Here is a 12,877-nt window from a genome sequence, read left to right on the forward strand (position 1 = left end):
ACAGGACTGAGAATGGTGGGAGACCATTCTCATAGAAGGCGAGATGAAGTTAAGATGGCACTGAACAGCAACGCCTTGGCTTGCATCTTGGGGATGGGAAAGGTGAAGGATGGGCAGCTGTGGACACCAAATATATTATGCACATTTAAGGCAGAGCTTGATAGATTCTTGATTGGTCAAGGCATGAAGGATACAGGGAGAAGGCAGGAGATTGGGGTTGAGAGGTAAAAACGGATCAGCCATGATGAAATGGTGCAGCAGACTCGATGGACCAAATGGCCTAATTCTGCTACTATACCATATGGTCTAAGTTAGCATCCAAGCACAGCAAGCAATAGAATGTGGGTCTTTATTGAAAGGGATTATGGAGTGTGCTTTACAAGGAGTTAATAAGACTGCATTTTCAAGGATGTACTTGGACTGGAGGAAGCGCAGAGAAGGTTCATTGAGTTGTCCCCAGGGTGAACAAGTTGATGCAAGAAGTTCAGAAGTTGAGTCAATACGATGAGAAGAATGAGAGGCCATCATATTTGCAAGACAAGATACTAAGAGGGAATTGGAGAGTGGATGTCCCATCTGGGGGCATCTTAAAGCATAGGGGCATAGATTCAGAAAAAAGGGGTTACCTATTTTAAAATGCAGATGAGGGGGAATTTCTCCATTCAGAGAGTGGTGACCATGGAGATCGCCACAAGAGATGCTGTGGAGGGGGAGCCATTGAACACATTTATGGCAGAGAATGCAAGGGGGTCAAAGGGTAAGGGGAGAGAGCAGAAACACAAGGGCCAAGATTGGACGACAAAATAGAAGCAGAATTAGGAGCAGAGTTAGGCCATTTGGCCCAATGAGTCTGCTCCAGCCATTCCATCATGACTTATTTATTTTTCCTCTCAACCCCATTCTGCTGCCTTCTCCCTATAACCTTTGACACCCTTACTAATCAAGAGCCTAACAACCTCCACATTAAATATACCCAATGATTCGGTCCAGAGCCGCCTGTGGCAATGAACTTCAAAGATTCCCCACTCTCTTGATGAAATAAATTCCTCCTTACCTCTGTTCTAAAGGGACGTCCTTCAACCACGATTATACTGCATGGGGAACAGGGTTGAAGGGCTGTGCGGCCAAATATTTCTTACATCCTATTCCCATGCAGGCTGCTGCTCTGGCTCAGGCCAGGAAAAGGAGCAAGGACAGTCGGTGATGGGGCCAAGGGGGTGGGGGGGGGCACAGTTTGCCTGGCACTGGCCACACTCACCTCCATGTACATCATTCAGCAGAGGGAATGGGCTGAATATGCTCACAGTCTGGAGTAAGGCGGGTGATGCCTCAGCTACCTGCTCTCCCTCACCCTGAGCGCCAGATCAAAGCTTTTTGAAGTGGGTTGCTCCTGATGTTATGCACTTTAGTAGAAGGAATGAAGGTGTAGACCATTTCCTAAACGAGGAGAAAATTCTGAAATCAGAGGTGCTAAGAGACTTGAGTGTCCTAGTGGAGAATTCCCTAAAGGTTAACTTGCAGGTTGAATCAGTGGTAAGGAAGGCAAAGGCAAATGCAATGTTAACATTCATTTCAAGAGGACTAGATTTATAAAATCACTGTTGTAATGCTAAGGTTTTGTAAGGTATTTGTCAAACCACATTTGGAATACTGTGAGCAGTTTTGGGGCCCGTTTCTAAGAAAGAATGTGCTGTCATTGAAGAGGGTCTAGAGGCGTTCACGAGAATGACTATGGGAATGAATGGGTTAAAGTATGTGATGGCTCTGGACCTGCACTCACTGGAGTTTAAATGAATGAGGGAATCTCATTAAAATCCACCCAATATTGAAAAACCTAGCTAAAGCGGACATGGAAAGGACGTTTTCAGTTGTGGGGGAGTCTCGGACCAGAGGGTACAGCTTCAGAACAAAAGGACATCCCTTTAGAAGAGAAATGAGAAGGAATTTCTTTAGCCAGAGGGTGGTGAATCTGTGGCATTCATTACCACAAGCAGCAGTGGAAGCCAAGCCACTGGGTATATTTAAAGCGGAGGCTGATAGGTTCTTGATCAGTAAAGGTGTCAAAGGTTACAGGGAGAAGGCAGGAGAATGGTGTTGAGATGGAAAATAAAACCAGCCATGATGGAATGACAAAGCAGGATTGATGGGACGCATGGCCGAATGCTGCTCCTTTGTCTTCGGTCTAAGCTGGACTCAGAAGAACACCACAAGACCCTGTCCAACAGTAGAACTTAAGGACAAAGGTGTCCTTTGAATTTATACTTTCTGGGGTACTAGCTTTGGGGACAGTCTCTCTCAAGCACAAGCTGGGAGGATAGGAAGCTCCTCCCAGAATTGTAGTTCTCACTCCCAGTTTGGCACCAATTGCCTGGCTGTCTCTCCCTCCTCCTGCACCTTTGGTTCTCTGTCTGAGGACATTGCTGTTCCTTACTCATCTCGTTGTACAGAGACCTTACTCGATCACAAGAGCACGTTACTCAATAAACACTCCAAAACAGCGAGCCTAGAAATCTGAGTCAAGAGCACAGAATGATGGAAATGCATGCTGAGAAGCAGAGAGAAAACAAAACAGTTCCCTCCTCAAGTCAAGGGCCTGTCATCACAACTGGGACACCGAGAAAGCAGCCTGTTTCTGATGCTAAGGGAAGAGGATGAGGAGAACAGAGGGACAGCTGTGATAGAACACAGACACAATCAAGATAACATTTCCAAAACTATTCCTTCAGGTGGATAACTTTGTACCATGGAAGGTATTTGGACTGCTTACATCACCGTCTGGTACAGACGGGCCACACAGCACAGGATTTGAAAAAAGTTGCAGAGGGTCGTAAACGCAGCCCAGCTTCACCACAGGGACAAGGCTCCCCACCAGAGGACATCTTTGAAAGGCAATGCCTCAAGAAGTTGGCATCCATCATGAAGGACCCTCACCACCCAGGACATAACCTTGTCTCACTACCACTATCAGGGTGGAGGTATAGGAGTCTGAGGACAAACACTCAGAGTTTTAGGAGTAGCTTCTTCCCTTCTGCTATCAGATTTCTGAACAGACAACGAAAACAATGAACAATAAAACAAAGAAGTTCCTTACCGTAATTTATAGTATATTTTATGTATTGCACTGTACTGCTGCTGCAAATCAACAAATTTCACGACATATCAGTGACAAACACCTGATTCTGATCCAAACGAGCCAGCAAAGGTGATTCCCTGAAATTGGCAAATCTAGAAACAAGACCCATCACCACTAGCCAGGAGCTGAGGTTCAGTCCTGTAATATGAAGTGTACAGTGTGGTGGTCCCCTGCAAGGGTTATTTATTACCAACCTGCAATCCTCCCTATGGGCATCAATGGCTCTTCCTGGGCTTGCACAGGGACCATGAGATGGTTCCTGTACAGTTGTTCCTCCTTATGGGAAAGGTTTAATGGCTTTTCCTTGTGTGAATTCTCCTCTGACGGTCTAGGCCTGAACTCCAATGGCTGCCTGCTGTTAAAGATAATGGGGTTCATCATGGAAGTGGGAATTAATTGGATGTAGCGAGAGTTGTCTTGCGGCGAGCCATTCGCCTGCTGCGGATGTAGCATCTGTTCATTGCCCGAGGGGCAGTGGTTCTCATCGACCGGGGAAATGGAAAGTCTCTGCTCCATGTCTGGCGAGGAGCTGTGCGTGTTCTCCGCCTGAGACCTGGGGGTCTGGTTCCTGTCCGTTGGCGGCAGGAGGTTATGCGAGCTCTCCTGATCCATCTCTGGAGAGAGCCGGTGGTTGCTGCGCGCCGGCGACTGAAGCAACCGCTCCGCGGAGGGCTGCATTTGGTGGCCGGCCTGTTCTGATGGCCGCAAGTTTCTGTGCACCGCACCTGCAAAAGGAAGTCATGCGCACAGGATTAAAAGCGTGAAAATATTAGGTTCAGGAAATTGTACACTCCCATTTCCTTTTTCATGTCCCCTCAGGACTTTCTGAGTACAGCCTGTTTCTCACAACCTGGTTTCTGCCACAGGCACCAGTTTCCTGTTTCATGTTCTGGATGGTCAAGGAAACTCCAAGATTTTCATTCCTTAGCCTGCAGCTGTAATATTTCCATCTTAAAAACCTCGATCACTCAGTTTCAGCTTAGCCAGCCAAACTCAGAATCCAGTTCACCTGAACTGCATCTGCTGTCATCCCACTGGGAATGGCCTTTCCCCCGTTGTCACCTTGGAGTCCTTGATATCCTTTTCCATATCTATTTTATACTGAACAATATTCCCCCTGGGTCGTGGACTACAGGTGCAACCAGCACTCCCAATTCCAACACTCTCCACCTTCACTCATCCTATGTGAACATCTGTTGTCCCAGGATTAATCCCAGTGACCCAAGAAAACAGAGCAAAAAAAATCTGTTAAAACGGCTGTCCCTCTCGCTGTGCATAATTCTGAGAACATACATTGCAGACAATTAACTAAGATTTTTTCTCTACCACTCTCTCCTCCCTCCAGACACCTTCTCTCTTCCTTCTTTCCCATACCTTCCTTTTCTCTCTGCACTTCTCCATCCTCCTCTCCCACTCTCCATTCTCCCTCTCTCTCCCCATCCCTCTCACTACCCCCACCCTCTAACCCCCTCTTTTATCCTTTTTCTCCTTCCTTTCTGTATCCCTTTCATCCACCTTTCTGTCCCCTCCTTTCTCTCCCCCACACTCCATCTGTTTCCTCCTGTCTTCCCACACTCTACTTCTTTGTCCCCTCCTCCCTATCTCTCTTCTCCTCCCTCTCTTTCTCCCCGTACGCATCTCTCTTTCACTGTTTCGCCCTCCTTCATCCTTCTCTCTCTCCATTTTAAAGAGTTCAAACTCTTTATTCAGATCCTCAATTTGATTTCCTTATCCTAACCTTTTCAACCACTTGACCTTACTCCTTGCTGTCAGCACTCTGGCAGTGGCATCACTTTGAGAGCTGGCAATGGAACAGCCTCCCTGAGGCCAGAGTGCTGCTTAAGTGGCTTCCCACCTGGAGTCGCTGCTATTGTCACATGTTCCTGATGTGACCTGTTCTGCAACTGAGCCAGCAATAAACCCTGACCCTGACCCATGTTTCCAAGGACCGTCTGGCACTGAGTGGAGCTATGGCTATAGTACAGTGTGCCATTCTGATCACCATACTATAGGAAAGGATGCGATTGGGATGGGGTGATTCATTTATAAGGAGAGACTAGGTTCACTGGTGTGTCCCATAAACACTTACTTTCCAAGTGATTGTGAAGGATGATCTCAGGCGGATTATGTGGCGTACTCCCCCACTGCAGGAACGGTGGGTACCACACAGGCGACTCCCTCTGCTTCAAAATGTGATGCAGTAACTCGTAGAGGACATCTCCTGAGAGCACAAGAAGCGAGCAACCGTGAAATCAATGATTATTATCCATCATTAAGGATCACCATCACCCAGACATGCCTTCTTCTCATTGCTACCATCAGAGATGGTGTACAGGAGCCTGAAGACATGCACTCAAGGTCTTAGGAAAAGTAACATCCCCTTTGCCATCAGATTTCCGTACGGACAATGAACCAGCTCCTGAACATTACCTCACTATTTTTTCTCTCTTTGGCACGGCTTAATTTATTGTAGTACACTGCAGCACCTTTATTAGGTACAGGAGTGGAACTTGGTGCAGTCTCCTGTTGCTGTAGCTCATCCACTTCAAGGTTTGACATGGTGTGTGTTCAGAGATGCTCTTCTATACACCATTGTTGTAATGTGTGGTTATTTAAATTACTGATGCCTTCCTGTCAGTTTGAACCAACCTGGCCATTCTCCCCTAACTTCTCTCATTAACAAGACATTTTCACCCTCAGAACTGCTGCTCACTGGATGTTTTCTGTTTTTTTGCACCATTCTCTGAAAACTCTATAGAGACTGTTGTGCTTGAAAATCCCAGCAGATCAGCAATTTCTGAGATACTCAAACCACCCTGTCTGGCACCAACTACCATGGTCAAAAATCATATAGATTACATTTCCTCCTCATGATGTTTGGTCTCACAACAACTGAACCTCTTGACTACATAGGCATGCTTCTACATTGAATTGCTGCCACGAGATTGGCTGATTCGATATTTACATTTACAAGCAGGTATACAAGGGTACCTAATAAAGTGACCAATGAGCATACATCACTTATTGTAATTTATAGTATATATTATTTATTGCACTGAACTGCTGCCACAAAACAACAAATTTCATGACACACATCAGTGAGAATAATCCAGATTCTGATAAAAGTGAGTCAAGGACCAGGGAGGGGTGATTAGACCGAGAGATGCAGAATAAGTTCACAATAAGGTCAAAGGGGGCTGGGGGACAGTCAAGATGATTACTGCCATTTGAAATGATTGGAGAGCAAGGAACCAATGGGAGTTGGAAAGGTGATGGGGCAAGGGGTGGTGAATCGCTGGAGGACCTGGGGGGGGGGGGGGGGGGGGAGTAAAGGGAGAAATTTGTCCAGAGGGTGGGGGCAGCAGGACTGAGAGTAGAGGGCTGTAGAACAATAATGGGGAGGGTGGTGTAGAATAAGTGGGGTGAAGAGCAAGATGAACATTGGATCAAATGGGAGGGGGTGCACGGACAAAGGCAGTGGAGAGTCAAGAGGGGTGTGGTCATAGAACAAACAGGGGTAAACAAAATGAGGTATCCCAAGGAGCAAAAGGGGCAGAAGAACTAAACATCGATCGGTATAGGAAAGTAGAAGAGAGAGAAGTTAGTGGGTGAAGACAGGGGGGGGGGTGCAATGTGGAGCAAAGGGAATGGGGGCGAAGAGTAAGTGAGCAGAAGATCACAGGATGAAGCTGATTACAGAGGGGCAGGAACAGAGGTAGAGGAGGTGGTGATGGTTAGGTCAAGGTGGTGCTGGTGATTTACAGTGATATTTTGCAGGCAGCTCACAAATTTACTATTCTACTAAATTACTTTTTCTGGACTATGTTTACTGCAATGTACAGCCCGTAATTTCCCTTTAGGAATTGTGCTTTCAAACTGTCTGAACGATATGGCATTTTTGTGGTATCCTGAAGGATTCAGTGAGCAGAACCTGAACCGATGTTTATCTGATTTAAGCGCCAAGTCAGATGATAAAGATTAAGGCATCGAGGACGGGGGGGGAGGGTCTGAAGGACGAACCGGTGATCAACTCACTACTCCACGTCAGCCAGGACCCCTCACCTGAGCCTGTCCTGTCTGCCTACGTCTGACCCGACCCCCTCTCTTCATCAGGAAGATCTTGGATCCACGCAGCCGGGTTCGGGAGCAGTAGATGCCCTGCAGCCATCGGCCTTCTGGACTAGCTGCACTCGCCTCAGTGCTGAACTGGCTCCATGACCGTGGACTCACCTTCAGGGACTCTGCAGTTCATGTTCAGTGTGTTACTTGTTTACCGTACTTATTATTTGCTCAATTTGTTCTTTTTTCCGCACATTACATGTTTGCTGGTCTTTGTGGTGTGGGTTTTTTTGTGGATTCTATTGTGTTTCTTTGCTTTGTGGCTGCCTGCGAGAAGATGTATCTCAAGGTTATATACGGTACACATACTTTGGTAATGAATGTACTCTGAACTTTGACAAGGAGAGGCCCAAGGTCAGGGGTGACCAGGATGGGGCATGAAGCAAAGTGGAACTGGGCTGGGAGACACCAGGGACAAAGCAGCACGAGGTCACGTGGGGAGGAGTTAAAGGAAGCCAAGGGGTGGGCTACAAAATACAGGAGCGATGGGGCAGGTCACAGTGGACTGAGGGCAATAAAAACAAGAAAGGCAGAAGGCCGTTGGGATGACAGAAGGTGGGGGGGGGAGAAGGGGTGGTAAAAGACTGCGATGAGAGGCAGGGGTTAAAGCAAGGACTAAGGGGTGGGGACAATGTCCAAGAACAGATAGGCAGGAGAGGAGGGATGAAGTGAGAAGCTGGGGATTAGGGAAATCGATGCTCATGCCATCAGTTTGGATGATACCCAGATGGAATACAAGGTGTTGATCCTCCAACCCGCGAGGGTGGCATCATCATGGCGTTAGAAGAGGCCATGGATGGACTTCTTGGAATGGGAATGGGCAGTCAAATTGAAATGGGTGGCCACCAGGAAATCCTGCCTGAATGTCAGAATAGGAATTCAAATTGAAATGTGTGGCCAACTATCACCTGCCAGCTTGTACTTCCTCCTTCCTCTCCCCCTACCTTCTTATTCTGGCCTCTACCCCCTTCCTTTCCAGTCATGATGAAGGGTCTTGACCCAAAATGTCGACTGTTTATTTCTCTCCACGAATGCTGCCTGACCTGCTGAGTTTCTCCAGCATCGTGTACGTCACTACCTCATCACAACCTACAAGGCACCAGCCAGCACTAGTGTTTAATAGGTGTGGCTCCAGAAACATTCAAAAAGCTCAGCACCACCAAGAACTCTGTAGCCCTCCTAACTGGCACTGCATCCCCCACTCCCAACATTCACTTCTTCAACCACTAGATTTGGCCCGGGGGTGGGGGGGGGGGGTGGAGAAGCAATTGAGAAAGCAGGGTACAGAAAGGGGTGGGAGGGGAAGCGAGGGCATTTACAGAAGGAGCAATAGTTCAGCAAATGAGAGACCAGTAAACAAGCCTGGGGAGAATCAGGAGAAGTACAAGAAGCAAAGGAGTGGTGATGCAGGTGGAGGGTGAACGTTTGCATGGGGGGGGGCGGGGGGGAGGAATATCGCAGGCTAAGCAGTTAAAGAGAAGGGGTGGAGTGAAGTACTCCCAGCCCCATGGACAGGCCATCTTCCACACGATTCCTTCAACCCCACAAGCCACAGACACTAACCCATTAATATTATCTTGCTACTTCTCTTTTGCACTATTAATTCCAACTTGGTGTCATTTTTTTGTGCATGCTTTGCACTGTACTGCTACAAAACAAACTTCATGACATATATTGGTGGTAATAAACTCGATTCTGATTCATTTTCATCCTCAGCTGTGGGTCCTGCACAGGGACTACCAGCGATTTCCAGCGGTATGCTCCCCCCGACCCCCCCCAACGATACGGTCTGGTTGAAGGACGGCATTTTACCTGAGTGCGGGCAGCGATACCTGAAGTCCTCTTTGGTCAGCAAGCACAGGGCTTTGCCGTTCATCTCAAACATGTTGCAGTCCATCGGGCGCAGAGAGTACTCCTGCTCCGCCCACTTCAGCCACTGACCGACGTCGAGCCTGCTCCAAAACACAGGCTGCAGTCCTGCGGGACGTAAACAGTGCCGGCTGATAAACACAAGAAGTGTGGAACACTCGGGCACTGCCCCCACCCCACGGCATACAGGCACCCCACTCCTCAACAGCAACCTTCTACACTGTCACGGGGTGCCACAAGCAGTTCTAGCTTTATAGGCGAAAGGGGCCATTTCTGTGCTGTACGACCGGGCAACCTCTCCATAGAGAGATCCCAGCCCCAACCTCTGAACCTCCATGACTCCGACCCATCCTCTAATCCTCCAACAAACAGTAACTCCACCACCCACCACAATGCAACGCCGCTGCTCAAACAACATCCCCCCAAAAAAACCATACGTGCCCGCGTGCATGTACACACAACCCCTGACATAACATGAACTTGCCATTCAGGTGGGCAGTGCTGAGGGAGTACGGGCTCAGTACCAAAGGATCAGCTGAGGATGCGAGGAAGGTCATCACAGTCAACCCACAAGTAGAATCTATTATCCTGACAGAGGACAGTCTTCAGACAAAGAGCAGAGGGTAGAAGGGGTGAAGAAAGGTGAAAGTGGTTCCACCTCCTTCAAAAAGTGTTAGAGAAGGTGGGGTCACATTAGACGAAGTCTCATAGGGATGAGCGACTGAAGGAGAGGCAACAGTCGGAGAAGCTGCAGACTGGCACAGGGATTAATTAACTGTAATCTCTGGGAATGACTGAGATGAAGAGGGAGTGTAAGGAACCCACATTTGCTCAGGATAAGATGCCAAGGTGCGGAAAGTGATAAACAAAAAGTCAGAATCCAATTTGAAGTTGCTCACTTTGGCAGTACATGAAAACAGAAGTACTGCTGGGAGGTTGGAAGACCTCTGTTGCAAGGGGTTGTAATAATTCATCCTTCTTTTTGGCAGTGATGATGTACCAAGGATCAGCAGGACAGGTAACTACGGCTCCTTTAGTGGCCCCGGTGCGATGGTTGCAGGTACTGCCTAGAGAGGTAGAGTGCAGCAATCATGTGGGCAGCTTTGTCCTGGTGTCAAACATGTTCAGAGTTCTTTCAGTCCACGCACAGAGTACTTGATTTTATTTGATTTATTTAGAGATACAGCACAGTAACAGGACCTTCCAGCTCAACGAGTCCACACTGCCCAATTACACCCAAATGACCGATTAACCTACTAACCCATACACCTTTGGAATGTAGGGGGAAACTGGAGCACCCAGAGGAAACCCACATGGTAACTGGGAAGAATGAAAAGCATTATGCAAAGGTCTTGCCACATAAATATAGCTAGGATGCCCAAGATGTGTGCACAGTACAGCAGTAATTTTATGTATTGCACTGTACTGCTGCAAAAAAATTATGACATATGTTAGTGATGATAAATCTGATTTTGATATGGGTTCCTATTGTGAACTGAGAGTGGGAAGGGGGCAGGGAGAAGGGAGTCATGGTCGGGAAAGGGGGAAGGGAGAGACACATTCTGTAATGATCAATAAACCAATTGTTTGGAATCAAATGACTTTGCCTGGTGTCTTAGGGCTGGGTGTGTCTGCACCTGTGCCACACCCCCAGCCCTGGCACTTCTTCTCTGCCACCTGTCCCACAGTGCTCCACCCTCACCATTCCCAACACCCTTTGCTCCAGCCAGAATTACAAACTTGCTTGCTCCGGCCAGAATTACAAACTTGCTCTCTGTTCCACAGTAACAAATACAATACTGTGCAAAAGTCTTAGGCATCTTAGCTATACACATGTGCCCAAGACTCATTACACGCAGTAGCAATTCACCACCCAAAGTATGCAGAGAGTATGCTAGTACATACCCAACCTGTGCCTTGTGTACTTTGTAGATGGCGGACCAGCTCCAGGGTGTCAAGGGGTACGTTGGCAATTTAGAAAGTTACAGAGCAAGGACGAAGCAATGGTGCAGGCAGGAGAATGGGTAACAGTAACCAGACTGTGCGTCAGGGGAAAGGACAAAACATGCAAATACCAGGAAATATCTACTATCATAAGATCGTGAGGGGTAAAGATAAGACAAATGGTTACAGTCTTTTTCCCAGGTTAGGGGAATCTAAAACCATAGAGAGCAGTTTTAAGAGTGTGCTGGGTACATGGAATGAGCTGCCAGAAAAATCAGAATCATATTTGTTATCACTGACACATGTTGTGAAATTTATTGGTTTGTGGCAGCAGTACAGTGCAATACATAAAAAATTACTATAAGCTGCAGTAAAAATGTTTAGAATGTTCAAACATAGTGCAAAAAGAAAGCTAAAAATGAAGTAGTGTTCATGGACCGTTCAGAAATCTGATGGCACAGGGGAAGAATATGTTCCTAAAAAAACTAGGAAGTGGTAGAGGCAGATACAAGTAGAATGTTAGAAACACATTTGGACAGGTTCCTGGTTAGGATTAATTTAAAGGGAGATTGATCAAATGCAGGTAAATGGAACTGGCTCAGATAAATAACTTGATCAGCATGGATGAGATGGGCTGAAGGGCCTTTCCTCTATGCTGTATAACTTTATGATTCTACAATCAGATTTAGAGCAGGGATAAAAACTGAAGACACAGTGATTCGTGCCAAGATCAATGAACTATTAACTCAACTAGAAGTAAATAGGTAATAACCATTAATGAAGCACAGTTAGAAACTGGAAATTAAATACTACAGGATTCTTCATAGTTAGAAATGATAGATAAGTGTAGAACAGGCAGCAGGCTTGGCTTAAAAGAATGAAATTAAGAAAGCTAAATCAAAATAAATTTATTACCACTGCAATTGTATGTCACCATATATGACCTTGAGATTAATTTTCTTGCAGACGTTTACAGGAAAATACAATAGAATTTATGAAAAACTATACATAAGCAAAGACTGACAAACAACCAACGTCCAGTGGGGAAAATTGAAAGGTAATCCAATTGGAAGTGTAGCATTTGTGGAATGGTGAGGAATTGAATGGGAGCGAGCTGAGGTGAATGCAATTGAATTTTGTGCAATCAGCAGACATCCCCGTGGCTGAACGTACAGCGAGGCAGCTGAAAATGCTTGAGCCCAGGACACTGCTCGAGGGACTCAGCAGTCATGGCACTGATCTTATTAATGCCCAACAGATACAACCATCTCCCTTCGAGTGAGGTGTCGATGCAGCGTGATGTGGCAAGTAGAGAGGCAAATCAGGGAAGCGAGGGAAAAGGGATCAGAATCAAAAGATGGAAATGAATGCCAATTTGGGCAGGAGAGGCATTACAAAGGGAAGAAGAGACATGTGGAGGAAGAGGCGCATATGGGAAGAGGAGAGGATAGTGCGAAGGAGGCCAGAAATATAGTTACCAGGAAGAAGGGCAAGTAGAGATGCAGCAAGGGAGAGTGGAAGGTCAGGAAGGCAGGATGGAAAAGCAAGAAATGGGAGTGAAGGTTCAGCTTGGAGAGTTGGAACAGGAAGGATGTACAGAGAGAGGGAAAGGAGGTTGGAGCTGCACATTACAGGGCCCAGGGAAGATAGAGAGGTACAAAGGGAGGAGAGAGGGGCAGAAAGGGATAAAAGACTGACTAGAAGGGTATGAGAAGGGGTAGAAGGATAGGATAAAGGAATGGGTAGGAAAGAGAAGAAACGCAAAATAGGGAAAAAGAATGGCTTCGGATTTGAGTCTAAGCAGCAAGGTGA

At 46.9% G+C, this 12,877-nt stretch overlaps 1 protein-coding gene across 4 annotated transcripts in view; it reads right to left on the minus strand.

Moving 5' to 3' along the window:
* Positions 1-12,877, minus strand: part of LOC140202769 (transcription factor ETV6-like) — a 30,250-nt gene that overhangs the window by 6,497 nt on the left and 10,876 nt on the right. For 2 of the 4 annotated variants that reach the window (XM_072268091.1, XM_072268090.1), the window contains exons 3-6: positions 10,021-10,188; positions 9,065-9,229; positions 5,223-5,354; positions 3,328-3,858 (exon numbers count right to left, since the gene is read on the minus strand). In XM_072268091.1, coding sequence (XP_072124192.1) covers positions 3,328-3,858; positions 5,223-5,354; positions 9,065-9,229; positions 10,021-10,188 — 996 coding nt within the window. The remainder of the gene's footprint in view (positions 1-3,327; positions 3,859-5,222; positions 5,355-9,064; positions 9,230-10,020; positions 10,189-12,877) is intronic. The other 2 variants (XM_072268092.1, XM_072268093.1) reach the window with 2 other exon arrangements.

This window comes from Mobula birostris, chromosome 9 (assembly GCF_030028105.1).
Source record: "Mobula birostris isolate sMobBir1 chromosome 9, sMobBir1.hap1, whole genome shotgun sequence".
Classification (NCBI taxonomy): domain Eukaryota; kingdom Metazoa; phylum Chordata; class Chondrichthyes; order Myliobatiformes; family Myliobatidae; genus Mobula; species Mobula birostris.